General features: G+C 49.2%; 1 protein-coding gene across 3 annotated transcripts in view; it reads left to right on the forward strand.

Moving 5' to 3' along the window:
* PIK3R6 (phosphoinositide-3-kinase regulatory subunit 6) overlaps window positions 1–12,754 on the forward strand; it is a 61,361-nt gene that overhangs the window by 45,101 nt on the left and 3,506 nt on the right. For all 3 annotated transcript variants that reach the window (XM_037914253.2, XM_037914252.2, XM_043527744.1), the window contains 8 exons: window positions 1,162–1,261; window positions 3,328–3,450; window positions 4,243–4,353; window positions 5,786–5,876; window positions 6,803–6,873; window positions 8,279–8,369; window positions 9,123–9,193; window positions 11,288–11,400. In XM_037914253.2, the coding sequence (XP_037770181.1) occupies window positions 1,162–1,261; window positions 3,328–3,450; window positions 4,243–4,353; window positions 5,786–5,876; window positions 6,803–6,873; window positions 8,279–8,369; window positions 9,123–9,193; window positions 11,288–11,400 (771 nt within the window). The remainder of the gene's footprint in view (window positions 1–1,161; window positions 1,262–3,327; window positions 3,451–4,242; window positions 4,354–5,785; window positions 5,877–6,802; window positions 6,874–8,278; window positions 8,370–9,122; window positions 9,194–11,287; window positions 11,401–12,754) is intronic.

The following is a 12,754-nucleotide window of genomic DNA, read 5'->3' on the forward strand; positions in this document are numbered from 1 at the left end:
TTTCTATGCAGGGTGCAGTGATGGCTAATACTGGGGAGGATTGTCCGGCACAGGCTCTGCAACAGGCTGCTTCCACCTCACGCCACCACCTGTCATGCTGTGGGGTTAAGAGGGGAAAGGAAAGAGGGAGCCCAGAATGGAATGGGTGGGGGGTTGGGCTGATATGAGAGCTTCATGGAAGTCGCCTCTCCCGCTAGGTAACACCGAAGGCTCAGGTCTCAGAGGCACCAGATCTGTGGTGGGCTGCAGCCTGGAAGGTGAAGGATGATCCGGGAGCAGCAGGAAGGGATGTGGTGGGATTCTAGTGTTAAAGTATCACATGCCCCAGGGAGCCAGGATTGAACCTCTGGCGTTAAAAGCAGGAACCACAGCTGCCTGAGGTGACAGGCTCAGTGCTGTTAGCTCAAAGGCTGCAGCAAAAATGTAAATGGGGCTGATCAAACATTTCCATGTGAAAACTTTTCTTCGATGGAAAATTGGGTTTTGGAGGCAGCAACAACTGAAAAGTTTTCACTCCTGGCGTTTTAATTTTTTTTTATGAAAAGTTGAAATTTTCCAATGGGGACAAATGAAATATTTTCCAGCTCACAGACCTCTCTGTGACACCCCCCCCCTGCCCCTTTACACACACACTAGAGAAGGCCAAAGCACTGCATGGTGAGCGTGGATTTACATTAACGTGTGGTAAGGCCCGACATGCCAGCCGTCGGTGAGCCTAAAGAACAGAGCTGGTGGGAAGAGCGGGAGGAAGGATAGTACCATGGTTAGGGCACTTACCTGGGACTCATGACCCTGGTCCCCTCCTCCTCCCCGGAGACATCCTAAGGGATCTTGGGCTGTACCCCATTTCCAGGTCTGTTTTTTTGATGACTGCACTGCCCTGCCTCACAGGGCTGCTGTAAGGGTAAATAAAGATTGTGACCTGCTCAGACACTATGGTAATGCAGCCCAGACACATAGGAAAGGAGTGTGAAGAGCACAGAGCCCTGAGGGGATTAGTGGTGGAAATTGTCCCCACACTGAGGGAGCAATGCTGTTGAACTTCAGGGCCCTACCAGGATGCAGCTGTGGGCTCTCATTCCGCAGAAGCAGTCGGCTGTGGTTGGCTTATAGCAAACATTGTAACTTTAAAAACAAATGTATTTTGTTTTTTATTTCAAGGAAACGAGAGACCAGACGTGTTTTTCTGACACCGAGGCTGAACCTGCAGTTCTATTACATCCCTGTTGTGGAGAGGCAGCCAGACAGCTGGCCCACTCAGGTGAGCGATCACATAGGGGGGCCTGTACCCTCTTTCACCTCACAGCCTTGCAGAGGGGTTACCAGGGCTTGGATTGAGCTGGTTGGAATGTTTTTCTGGGGGCCCACCAGGTTTCTGTAGGATTTAAGATTTTGTGTCTAGCCCTTATGGCTCTGAAAAAACCTACCAAATGGGACCCAATGCAGGGCTGTCTGGCTGAGTCTGCAGACAACCTGAAACCATAGCTCTGAGCAAGGTATCAATGGTTCAGTTTGTCCAAATGGGGTGTTGACTATGAAACCTAGTGATGATATTTAAGATCTCAACATGACTTATTTTATTGCTGGTCATTTTAACAGATGCATCCAGCTACTCTGGGACTGTAGAAGGAGCTTAGGATCATGCATAGGGCCTTTGCAGAGAAACAGTTTTTCGTTTTGGCTGATCCGTGCTTCCAATCAAACACTACGGCAGTGAAAATGAGTCTATTTTCCTTCTGAGTCTGTGCCTGTACTAGGGAGATATGTGGCATCAGAGACATGGGACCTGTTTCTTGCTCTGCCACTGACATGTTGCGTGGCCATGGGCAAATCACCTCACTTCACTGTGCCTCGGTTTCCCCATCTGTAAAATGGTGGTAGTATTATTATGTGTAGCACCTAGGAGCTCCAGTCATGGATCAGGACCTCAGTGCATCAGATGCTGTACAAATACAGAACACACAGATGGTCTCTATCCAAAGACCTGTCAGTCTAATGAGCTCCATGTTTGTGAAGTGCTTTGAGTTCTTTGGTTGAAAATTGCTATAAGTGAACAGCATTATTTACTGAAGGCCAGATCCTGCAACGAGTTCCACGCACTGAACCCCTGTGTCCCCACAGACTCCATTGACATCAGTATGCCCACATGGAGACTCATGGGTCTTTCGGCATGGAGTTCAGGGCAGGATCAAGGTCTAAATGAGGTTAGAAGTTGGGACAGCCAGAAACAGGGAGGATACCGTTTGGATCAGCACAAGGCTGAGATGCTATCATGGTCCCTATTAGAAACCAATGAACATTTACAGCTCCTGGCAGTCTAAATGTGCCCCAGAAATGGCAGTATATCCTGACAGCATGTGCAAGTATTATTAATTAACTTAATTCATCAACTGTCTTTATTCTGGAGCACCCAGAGCTGCAGAAAATGTTCTAGCTGCTCCACACCAGCAAGCAAAGACCCAGACCCTGCCCCCAAAAGCTGACCATCAAAACTTGACACGACTCCATGAGGATCATAAACCGACCAGTGAGAGTGCACAGTGGAGAGGGGGTAAGATTGGGAGGTTACTGAGGGTCTGTCTACACTGTGTTTGGAAGGTGTGACTGCAGCATGTGTAGACGTACCTGGAGCTGGCTTTCATCTGGCTAGTTCAAAGCTAGCTCTGGTAACAATAACCGCGAAGCTGCGGCGGTATGCGCAGCAGCCACTCAGATATGCACTCAGGGTCCTGTGTGGGCAGGGTTAGCCCAACAAGCTGTCCGTGTTGGCACGGCTTCACCGCTGTAGTTACCTGATCTAGCTTTGATCTAGCTAGACTTGAGCTAGCTTTGATCCAGCCAGATCAAAGCTTGCTTGGGAACGTCTACACATGCTGCAATCACACTTCCCAGTTGCAGTGTGTAGACATGCCCTCCATCAGGTGTGAACCACACTTGCATTGTATTACCCACTCTGGTACAGCTAAAAATAGCAGTTTAGATGCGGTGGCATGGGCTTCCACGCGGGCTCTACAAGCATACAGAGGACACAGGGTATGTCCTAGCGTTGCTGAAGCCACTATATCTACACTGCTATTTTTTTAGCGATGCTAGCACAGGCAGAGCTAGCATGCGTGTCCATCCGAGCTGCTGTCACACCTCGGATTGCAGACTAGACATACCCACCGAGGGAGAAGGTTGGGTTAATAGCAAGATTGCATCCCAGTCAAAGCAGTCATTTGCTTAGCTTCTGGTGTCTTTAACCCTTTCCTTGGGGGATATTATTCCGTGCATAACAAGCAGGTGCAAGAGCTGACTGTCCTGTGCTGTGTGTTTCTCCTCCTCCAGGATCATACTACGCCTGGCCAGATGGAGCTCTGCGAGCTGGCTGTGTATCTGGGCAAAGCTGACCCTTGGTATGAGAGCAACATCAACACACTGTGTCACATGATCCCCAAGCTGGCCACCATGGTACGAGGGGGAACCCTTCCTTTTGTGCACTGCTCGTGCCAGGTGCCTCAGAAACCACAATGGGGCCTCTGAATGAACTTCTCAGAGGCTAAAAGCGCCCACCTCATGTTTCTCGCTGAGTTCTGTACTTTCTCAGTCATGTGGAAAATACAGAGTGGCAGCGTCACACATTTTGGGGTGCACGGTTGTGCTTGTGTGGTCTGCAGGGCTGTGATTTCCCAATATTTAATGATTTGTTCAGGTTTTTCATCATTTTTATTCCTGTAACAATATTCCAAGAGCAGTCGTGCGGGATGGCTGAATTGGTGGTGGGGAGGGGGTGGAAATGGGCTCACATTGCCCCCACCCAGTGAGTAGACTCCATGCTCTGAAGCAGATGGGATGGAAGGATGAAGAGCTGTATCCATGCTGGGGCACTTCACTGCAGCAGATTGTCTTTGGTCAAGGCTCAGTGTTGCAAACTTAGTAACTGGGGTGGGGGAAGCGAAATAGCAAAATGAGGTGTTTGCTGAAAAGCCTGTCTGTGAAGGGGATTTGCAGCTCTCATTGCCTGGCTTCTTCAAAACATTGTCAGATCTGCTTTAAACAGGGGCGGTTGGGTGGGATGGCAAAGGGTAGAGACTCTCCTCCCCTGTGGTCGTGCTCTGACTGATCTCCATGTAGAAATGGAACACTCTCAGTGTGTGCGGCGGGGGGGTGCCTCATTGTGGTAATTTACCAAGAGGGATAAAGATCTGAGTGATGATTTCAGAGAAGTGACTGCAGGTGATGCAAACTGTGCTTTCCACACAGCCCTCCTCCCTGAGCACGTACCCCAGGTCTGACCCATTCATTATTGATGTGATCGCTTACTACGTGCGCCTGGGCATCCAGCCAGTCTATTTCCAGGTCTATGCTGTTAAGGTCAGTGCCTTGTCTGTCATCCTTTAACATAACACACCAGCAACAGCCCCAAACCACACCCTAGTTCACATCCCCGATATGGAGGAGTGCTTGCTGGCCCAGCTGTGCAAAGCTCCCAGGTTTTCATGCAAATATCAGCTTTAATCTACATGGTCTCCAGCCCCCAGTGTTCCCTCTGAGCTCCTGGTTCTAGTGATCCTCCAAATCTCATAGGGAAGCTGAGATGGAGCCATTGGGCTCCCTCTGGGTCACCTCAGGGCCATGCAGAAGAGCTAATTTCATGTGATTTTTGGCACTGAACCATAAATCGGTCCCAGGTTCCTGTTTAACTGGACCCAGGTTTGCTCATGAGGTGCGCAAGTTCCCTTTGTTCAGATTCTGTGCTTAGATTCTGTGATGAAATATGGAATCAGGTGACTCATGGGAGGTTTTGCCAGACTCTACCTCATTGCTGCAGGGTATCTGGATTTCCTGAAACCTTTCATGTATTTCCTGCCATCTTCTCTGAAACAGAATCAGTGTCAGACCTGACATTCAACATGAGACAAAAACAATTACCAAAGGACTTTAATGAGACCACCTGGTTAGATCATTAGCAGGAACTGATCCAGGGCCTCTAGCTCCAAACACTTGAGCTGCCTTTTCCACTTTGCTTCAAGGACTAGATTCATCAGCTGGGAACAGAACCAGATATCTCACTATCTTCTGCGGGTCAGCCGCAGAGGGGAGCCAGTAACTCATCTTGTCAGTGCCTCACAGGACTTTATCTCCTTCCTATCACTCTGGCATTGTTCCAGCCCCCACCTCACTTGATGCTCGTGTCATATGGCTGGTGATCTTGTTATTTTTAAATTATTTTTATTTCCCAGTTTTTCTCCTCCGTGTTGCAGACTCATGGCCAGGTGACTCTCTGGGCATTTCTGTCAGCACTCAGGTGCCACAAACAGGAATTTACATGCCTCAGAGCTAATCAGCATACTGGTACAGGGACTGAGGGTCTTGCGTGGGAGCCCTCACTTCAGTCAAGATGACACCTGATGGTGAGGTGTACAGTGCCCCAGGAGAAATCCCCCTTGTTTACATTACTGGCCAATTCCATGTTCTCGTTCTGGAAGTTCTCGAGCTCCCTGATACTGTGTGTAGATTCTGTGATGAAATATGGAACCAGGCAACTCTAGGGAGGTTTTCCCAGACTCTTTGCAGGACTGTCCTTTCTTCCAGAGCTTAGCTGTCCTCTGTGACGAAGGAGATGTGCATGAAATCACTTTTATTCCTGGCGTGTACCTTGCCTCTGGTTGCTTGTTCCACGTATGAAGTTACAGCCCCTTTGTGATATCACAACTGGTTGCTGCAGAGATGACTGTGATGTCACAGAGGGTCACTATGTGGGGACCAATCAGGAGCTGTTCCCAGAGGTCTTTTCCTCTTTCAGATTCTCTTCAGCAATGCGGCTCAGGAGCCAGCAGAGGACGTGTTCCTCACCGAGCTGAGTGCCAAGGTGCAAGATTGCAAAGCCCCCAAAGGTGCGTAGTGGGTTTCAGCATCTCCTCTGCCACCAGGAATTCCCCTTCATCCCTGCTTGCCTCTCTCTTTAGTAAGCAGTCACACTCACCTCCATCGCCCCTGGGTCCTTCCACACACAGTAACCGAAGCCACAAGGCCCCGGAGTGAGGCAATAATCTAATGGCTGATGAGGATTTCAGCTCGTGCATGTGTCTCCGTATGATTCACAAGCTGGAAATCATTAGCCATCATGTCAGTGCACCTGTGGAAAGACTGGCTTTTCAAGTCTGAAATCAGGGCTGCGCAGAATACCCATTCATAGGCACTTGCCCTGCAGGCTTAGAAAATGCACCATAGTGATGCTGTGATGTGGTATAGCACCTCCCAGGTGCATCTCAGAGTCAAGTACTTGGATGCATGTGGATACAACTCCCCTGGCAGGATACAGCCTGAAGAGTGATCCCTCAGATAACGTGCTCCCATTCTATATAGGGCTTTATAGATTGTGGCTAATGCCTTGAATTGCTCTTGGAAGCACATGGATAGCTAGTGCAAAGCTTCATGCATGGGCATTATATGTTTGTAGTGCTCCATCCCAGTAGCTGAAACTTCCAGGTGCTTTCATGAAAGTATTTCCAAGCAAGGTCGGAATTTGAAAAATGTAGAATTTTTTTGGGGGGGTGGGGAGAGGGGGAAATTTGAAAAAAAACATTTGCAGGACGTTCTGCCTCCAAGTATTGTTGGTAGGTTGGGGACACTTGGTAAAAGAACAGGCAAGGAAACCTCCTGGCTCCTAATGCTGCCGTTAGAACTAACCTACAGCAATACAGCCCAATCCTGCTCCCATGGGAGTCAATGGGTGCCTTTGCATTGCAGCTGAATGTATACCCTGAATGAACAGTGTTGCCATTCGGACCCTCACTTCCCATTGATTTCCCTCTTCCAGACCATACGCCAACAAAGAAGAAAACAACGCTGGAAGTCCCTGGGGCAGATCTCACAGTAACATATAGCAAGGTAAGAGGCGACTCTTTGTCCCATGGCCTCACTGCTCGCAGGACTCCTTTTGGTGGATCTGGGAGCTCTCTGCATGCAGGGCTCTGGGGCAGATCGCTGCAGCAAGGGAAAACTGCCTTTGCTTTTGCCCCTGCGAACATGGCTGTGCTCCTTTCAGCACATGCATTGCTTGCAGGCTGAATGTGCCAGGGTATTATCTTACCTGAAAAGAGATGTCAGCTCCTGGATCAACCTTTGTAATAATGAGCCAGCTGTTGCTGCGACATCTGGTCCCCCCTGTCCTGGAAATCTTGATTAGGAAGCACAAGACCCCTTACTGGTTAACTGTAAAGTCTAGCCTGTGTGATTATGATTTCTAATGGGCCCTCTTTTCTCCTCCTATTGCACATCTACAGAGGAGGGGCACTTTTCAATGAACACCTTGATCATCTATTGTAGTTGTCGTTTCCCTTTGTTTTGAGTCCCTGAGCATTGCCTGTGTCCAGCTAATGTGTTTGTAAAGGGGTTCAGCCCCATTTACACTAGCCCTTAAGCAGTGTTTAAAATCACATTAGCGAACACTTTTTTCAGAACACACATCTTTTTCCTAGTCTAGACAAAGCCTACAGGCCCAGTTCTGCCACCCTTATTTAGACTGTGTAGTGCTTTACTCAGCGACCAGTCTCACTGAAATCAGTGATGCTACTCCCTGAGTAAGACACATGTGCAAGCGCTGGAATACATTGCCCAGGGAGGTTGTCGAATCTCCGTTACTGGAGATTTTTAAGAGCAGGTTGGACAAACACGTGTCAGGGCTGGTCTAGATAATACTTAGTCCTGCCTTGAGTGCAGGGGACGGGACTAGAAGATGACCTCTCGAGGTCCCTTCATGTCCTACGATTCTATGATTCCCTGTTCTGCCTGAGCAGCTTAGACTCTGTTGTTGTTTTTTTAACATGGCCCTTTATATTTATCATTGTCCCCACCTTTTTTCCTCTCAGTTTGGATGGGTTTTCCCCACTCCTAATCTTATGCTCTTTCTGTCATTAAGAGGGGCTGGCAGGGTGTCTTTCTGGGTTTAAGCAGGGGCTGGGTGACCGCGTCTTGCCTCGTTTCGAACCCACTCAAATATTGTGGGTTTGAAAGCTCAGCTGGAACATGAATGCTATCAGGTTTGCTTAGGAGAGGCTGTGAGAAAAGCCACAGAGGGAGGAAATCCAGTGGGGTGAAAAGTGGAGCAGAGTGAAAAACAGTGGAAGACTGTGAAAGTAGGAGCAGAGAGGGAGGGGGTGGGGAGAGAAATCAAATGAAAAAACAAATTTAGCCTGTCCCAGTGTGCTCTGGATCAGGAACCCAGTTGGTTTCATGCAGGCCTAACATGTTAATCACCATGAATGTAACTGAGTGAAACGAGCCTTTTGTGCAGGTTTTGGTGAGCGATCGGAAGAAGGAGGTAGATGTCCTGCTGCGATCTACTGGCCTGGTGGTGAAAGCCATTCCCTCCAGTGAAACAGAAGGTGAGGATTCTCCAGGTGGGGCACTGTTTGCTGAGCTGCCAGCTCTTCAGCGTTTTGGGGATTCCTGAGCTGGACCTTGGAAAAGCCAAAGAAGAGGCTGGCTCCCAGAGAATCCATCCCAGCATGCTCAGTGCGTGCTTTGGCTGGGCTTGGGGAGCTGAGTCCCCGCTGCGTCCAGACCCATGTGCTGCAGACATGATCACTACAGCTCATGGTCACGTATCTGGCTGTTGAGTCTCATGCCCCACTTTTAAGGAGCTCCCAATAACTGAGGCTGCAGCACTGGACTCAGTTATGCTTCTTTGTGCCATTATATCCCACCTCTTCTGCATTTGCCTGACCGGGGATGAAGGGAGGAAGCAATGCCTTTGGGGGATAGACCTTCAGCTGGTGTAGACTGTCATAGCTCCTCCTTTGCATCTGCCCCATGAGCCCCAGTGGAGATACCCTCTTGGGGTGACAGAGGACAGAGTCACTGCAAAGGCCACGCTCTCAGCCTTATGTAGTGCAAGGGAATAGGACGGGAGTAGCTTGGGTTGCTCTCCGGGGCCCCCTCGGGCTGATGCGAGGAGCTGGACCCAGGCACCCCAGGCAGACAGACACTCCTTCTAACAGAGTACCTTTGGAGATGATGGGGGGCACACCAACAAGGGTTAGCAGTGGAGGGTCCCAGAAGACCTCACCCAGCCAAGGCAAGGCAAGCTGGGCTGACCTGTGCTCTAGTCTCAGTCTAACGCCCCGATTCTGTTGCAGATCTGGTGTGCTTGGATGTAAATATTGCTGAAGTCGTCAAAACCTCCAACCTGTCTGGAAGATCGTTTTCTGTAAGTAGGCGTGGCCGCTTGGCAGGAGCGGTGGAAGCACCCTAAAAGTGTGGGGGGTCACAGGCACCTGAACCATGGCCCCGCCCCCATGCTGTCCCTTCCCCCTGAGGCCCCACCCCTTCTCCCCAAGGCCATGCCCTCCGCTCACTCCTCTCTGCCCCTTCCTCTCCCCCCCCCCCGTCGCTCGCCCTTATGGCCTATAAAAAGTGTGGGGGACCCCCGGCACCCCTGTCCCTTGGAGGTGGTGATTCAGAATCACAAGCTGAGCAATGTTGGGCCAGGTCAGTGCTTGAATGAGAGCTCTCCCAGGAAATCCCAGACTGCTGCAGAGTGGGAGGAAGGAGGGCCAGCCAACCTGGTTACACAGACATGGTGTAAGGGTCCTGTCCACACTGCAGAATAAGGGTGTTAAAAAAGGAAGACAGCACCCCAAACTCCCAGTCCTCTCAGGGATGGGTCCACCTGGGATGCTTAGAGTGCCTGACCCCACAGATGCTACTGAAGCTACTGCTTACTACCACGAACAGCCTATTATTGGCCAGGAAGCTACTCACTATAGGAATAGTGCGCTCAGCAGGGTTTGCAGGATCTGGCCCATTGCTCAGGATCCTTTGGAATGAATGAATGATGTAGCTGGAGAAATGTAATTAGAAGCATGATTATTAGAGATTTTACTTATTGCCACTGCAAAGACTGAAGAAGGAAATCCCCCATTGCTCTGCAAAAGTGGGAGGAGATATTGCACACAGCTGGTCAGAAAGTGGTTTCAGTTTGTTTTCTCCCCTGGCAAATTTCAGCTTTTTGCTGGAAACCCAAGCAGTTCTGTCACTGTCCCTCAATACTGCCTGGACGGAACACCGCGCATCAGCATTTCTCCTCTGCAAGACTGCCCTTGGAGCAGCGTGCCTTGGTGTATAGTAGATATTATGATCCAGAGGACAAACAGCCACTAGATACAGGGTTTGATCCTTGTTTACAGGCCCCTTTGCCCTGCAAGAATGGTGCAAAGAGGGTTTAGTATAACTGAAGGTATGAGGGCAGCTTGTTTGGGCTCGCCGGTGCTAGCTCTAATCTAGCAGTGCAGCTGCGGCAGCACAGACCCTGTTGTGAGCTAGGGACGCGGGCTTGTACAGCCAGCTAGCTTAAAGCTAGTTTGGGTGTGCCTACGTGAGTGGCAATCACACCCCCAGTTGCAGTGTAGACATATCCTGAGAATCAGGTCCTTTAGGGCCAAATGGACCAAAGGCCTGTTTCTTTATCACCTATTCCCATGTATTTCAGGCAGCCTGGGTGAGATTCAGTGACTCACAGCCCAAGGGAAGGGCAGCTATAAGCCACCTTTGTGCCCTCCCAAACCTGGGCTGCTCTGGGGCCTTCAGTGTACCTTAAACAGCCCTAGGGGCCTGTCAAAGTTATGGCAGCCTCCCCCATCTCCACTGAGTCACAGTGTTGCCTAGAATCACTGCAGCACTGGGCTCTGTAGCCCTGCCCCGACTCACCCTTCCTGCCCCTGCCCCACCTCCAGCGTGACCACAGGCTACACCAGGGCTTGCAAAGGGGTCCTCAGAAAGCAGCTTTGCAGTGCCTGTGTCAGGGGAAACCTTCCCACGCTGGTATAAAGGTCTAGAGTTGGGGGTGGGAGATCTCACCCCAAGACTCTAACACTAGCAATCCCGTGTAAGGCTGCTTGAGCACCAGGCCTCCCCAGTTACTGTGAAGACTCTGGCCAGTGATTCTGGAAGCCTATTTTGGGACACCTTAAGGGGGCCTGATTTTCAGAATTGTTGAGCCTGTGCATCTCTCACTGACTTCAACTGGGGCTGTGGGTGTTCAACACCTTTGAAAACTAGGCCCCTTTAAGGAGCCTCAAGTTAGGCACCCAAATCACTGGCTGCTTTTGAAAATATTGGCCAGTTTGTGTCGGGGGAAATAAAAGGAAGGAGCCAGTTCCCTCTTTATTCCAGCAGTCATGTCTTGTGGTCCAAGGTTCAAAAATAGATGTGCGTATGCACACACACTCACCATCTGTCTCGGTGCAGCCTTGAGAAGGTAAGTGAAAAATTCAGCAGGGCTTTTTCTTCCCTCTTGTTCCAGTCAGCAACAAACAAGATCAGAACACGCAATATCAAAATCCAGTGCATGGAACAAAGGACCTTCAACTTGTGCCTGGACAAGGACTTCAGAAGGACCTACACGAACGTGGTCAGGTAAGGCCACTTTGCTGCAAGGCTTTTAACAAGCAACAAGCTATTGATTTAAAGTTAGACGCCCCCGGAGACACAACATGTCTTTTCACGAGGGTCATCAGGACTACAGAGGAGGTGATGTTGGCTAGTGCCCAGGCCTGGAAGTCAGGAGCTATGGGTTCTAGTCCTGACTCTGCTGCTAACTTGATGAGAGGTCTTGGGTGAGTCACATGGCCTCCCTGTGCCTGCTATCACCAGGGTAAAACCAGTGATATTGACCTTCCTTTGTAAAATGTTTTGAGATCTTTGCCTGGAAAACACTATGTCAGTGCAAACTATTTTATCATATATAGTAAATGTTAAAAGAGAGTGGCTCAAGCAGAGGGCTGGGGGCCAGGAGATCTGGCTCATTTCCCAACACTGCCACAAACTTCCTCAATATCTCTGTATTCCCACCTTCCCATTTGTAAGGTGCAGATTATACTCTTCTACCTCCCATAGGGGGGTTCTGAAGCCTAACTCATTTCTGCTTGTAAGAGACAAGGTGAGTGAGCAAATATATTTTATTGGGCCAGCTTCTGTTGGTGAAAGAGACAAGCTTTCAAGCTCCACAGAGCTTTTCTTTAAGATTCATGGATAGAAAGCATTATCCAAGTGCGTGTTTGCACATGATGCACTGGATATGGATACAGTAATCTTCATTTCTTGCTTGAAACCGTCGTATAATGTTGTTTACTGTTAAAGAGCTGCTTGAGTTCTACCCCAGCAGTGGCAGCATTTCCGTGGTGGTGGAAATGATTCTTCTCTACAGCTTGTGGAGTGATTTTGGATCCTTCAGGATAAAAGGCACTGTAGAAATCTGAAGGTGGGAGTGGGTAGTCTGTGTGAGCAGCTTTGATACTATAGCAGCAAAAAATGAGGATTTTTTCAAGAATTTGTGCAGGTTGGCTTTGTATTTTAAAAACCACAATTTCATAATTTTGCCCAAGTAGCATCCACAACAAAAATGTATCATGTACCAATTCACATGCAGCCACCACAGTCATCTGCAGGGGTTTGAACCCAGGACTCTAAGCACAAAAACGCAAGCGACCACTCGAGTAGAGTTGGTTGAAAAATGTCAACAGTCAAAATTATTTGACGAAGAAAAGGAAGATTCTTTTTTGTGGATGAAAATGTGTCCCTTTTTTAAACTGGCTCAACAATTGAGTTGAAGGAAAAGCCCTTTGTGTGACAAAAGTTGGCTGTACGGTCACAAACCAGCCACTTAGAGGAGGTGGGATCATACACTAGACCAGAGCATTACACATGCTCACATAACTGTGCACATAAATGCATATGCAGCTCTGATAGCTGGGTGTGCAAACTGGTATTA

The sequence above is a fragment of the Chelonia mydas genome, chromosome 14 (genome assembly GCF_015237465.2).
Source record: "Chelonia mydas isolate rCheMyd1 chromosome 14, rCheMyd1.pri.v2, whole genome shotgun sequence".
Taxonomy (NCBI): Eukaryota; Metazoa; Chordata; order Testudines; family Cheloniidae; genus Chelonia; species Chelonia mydas.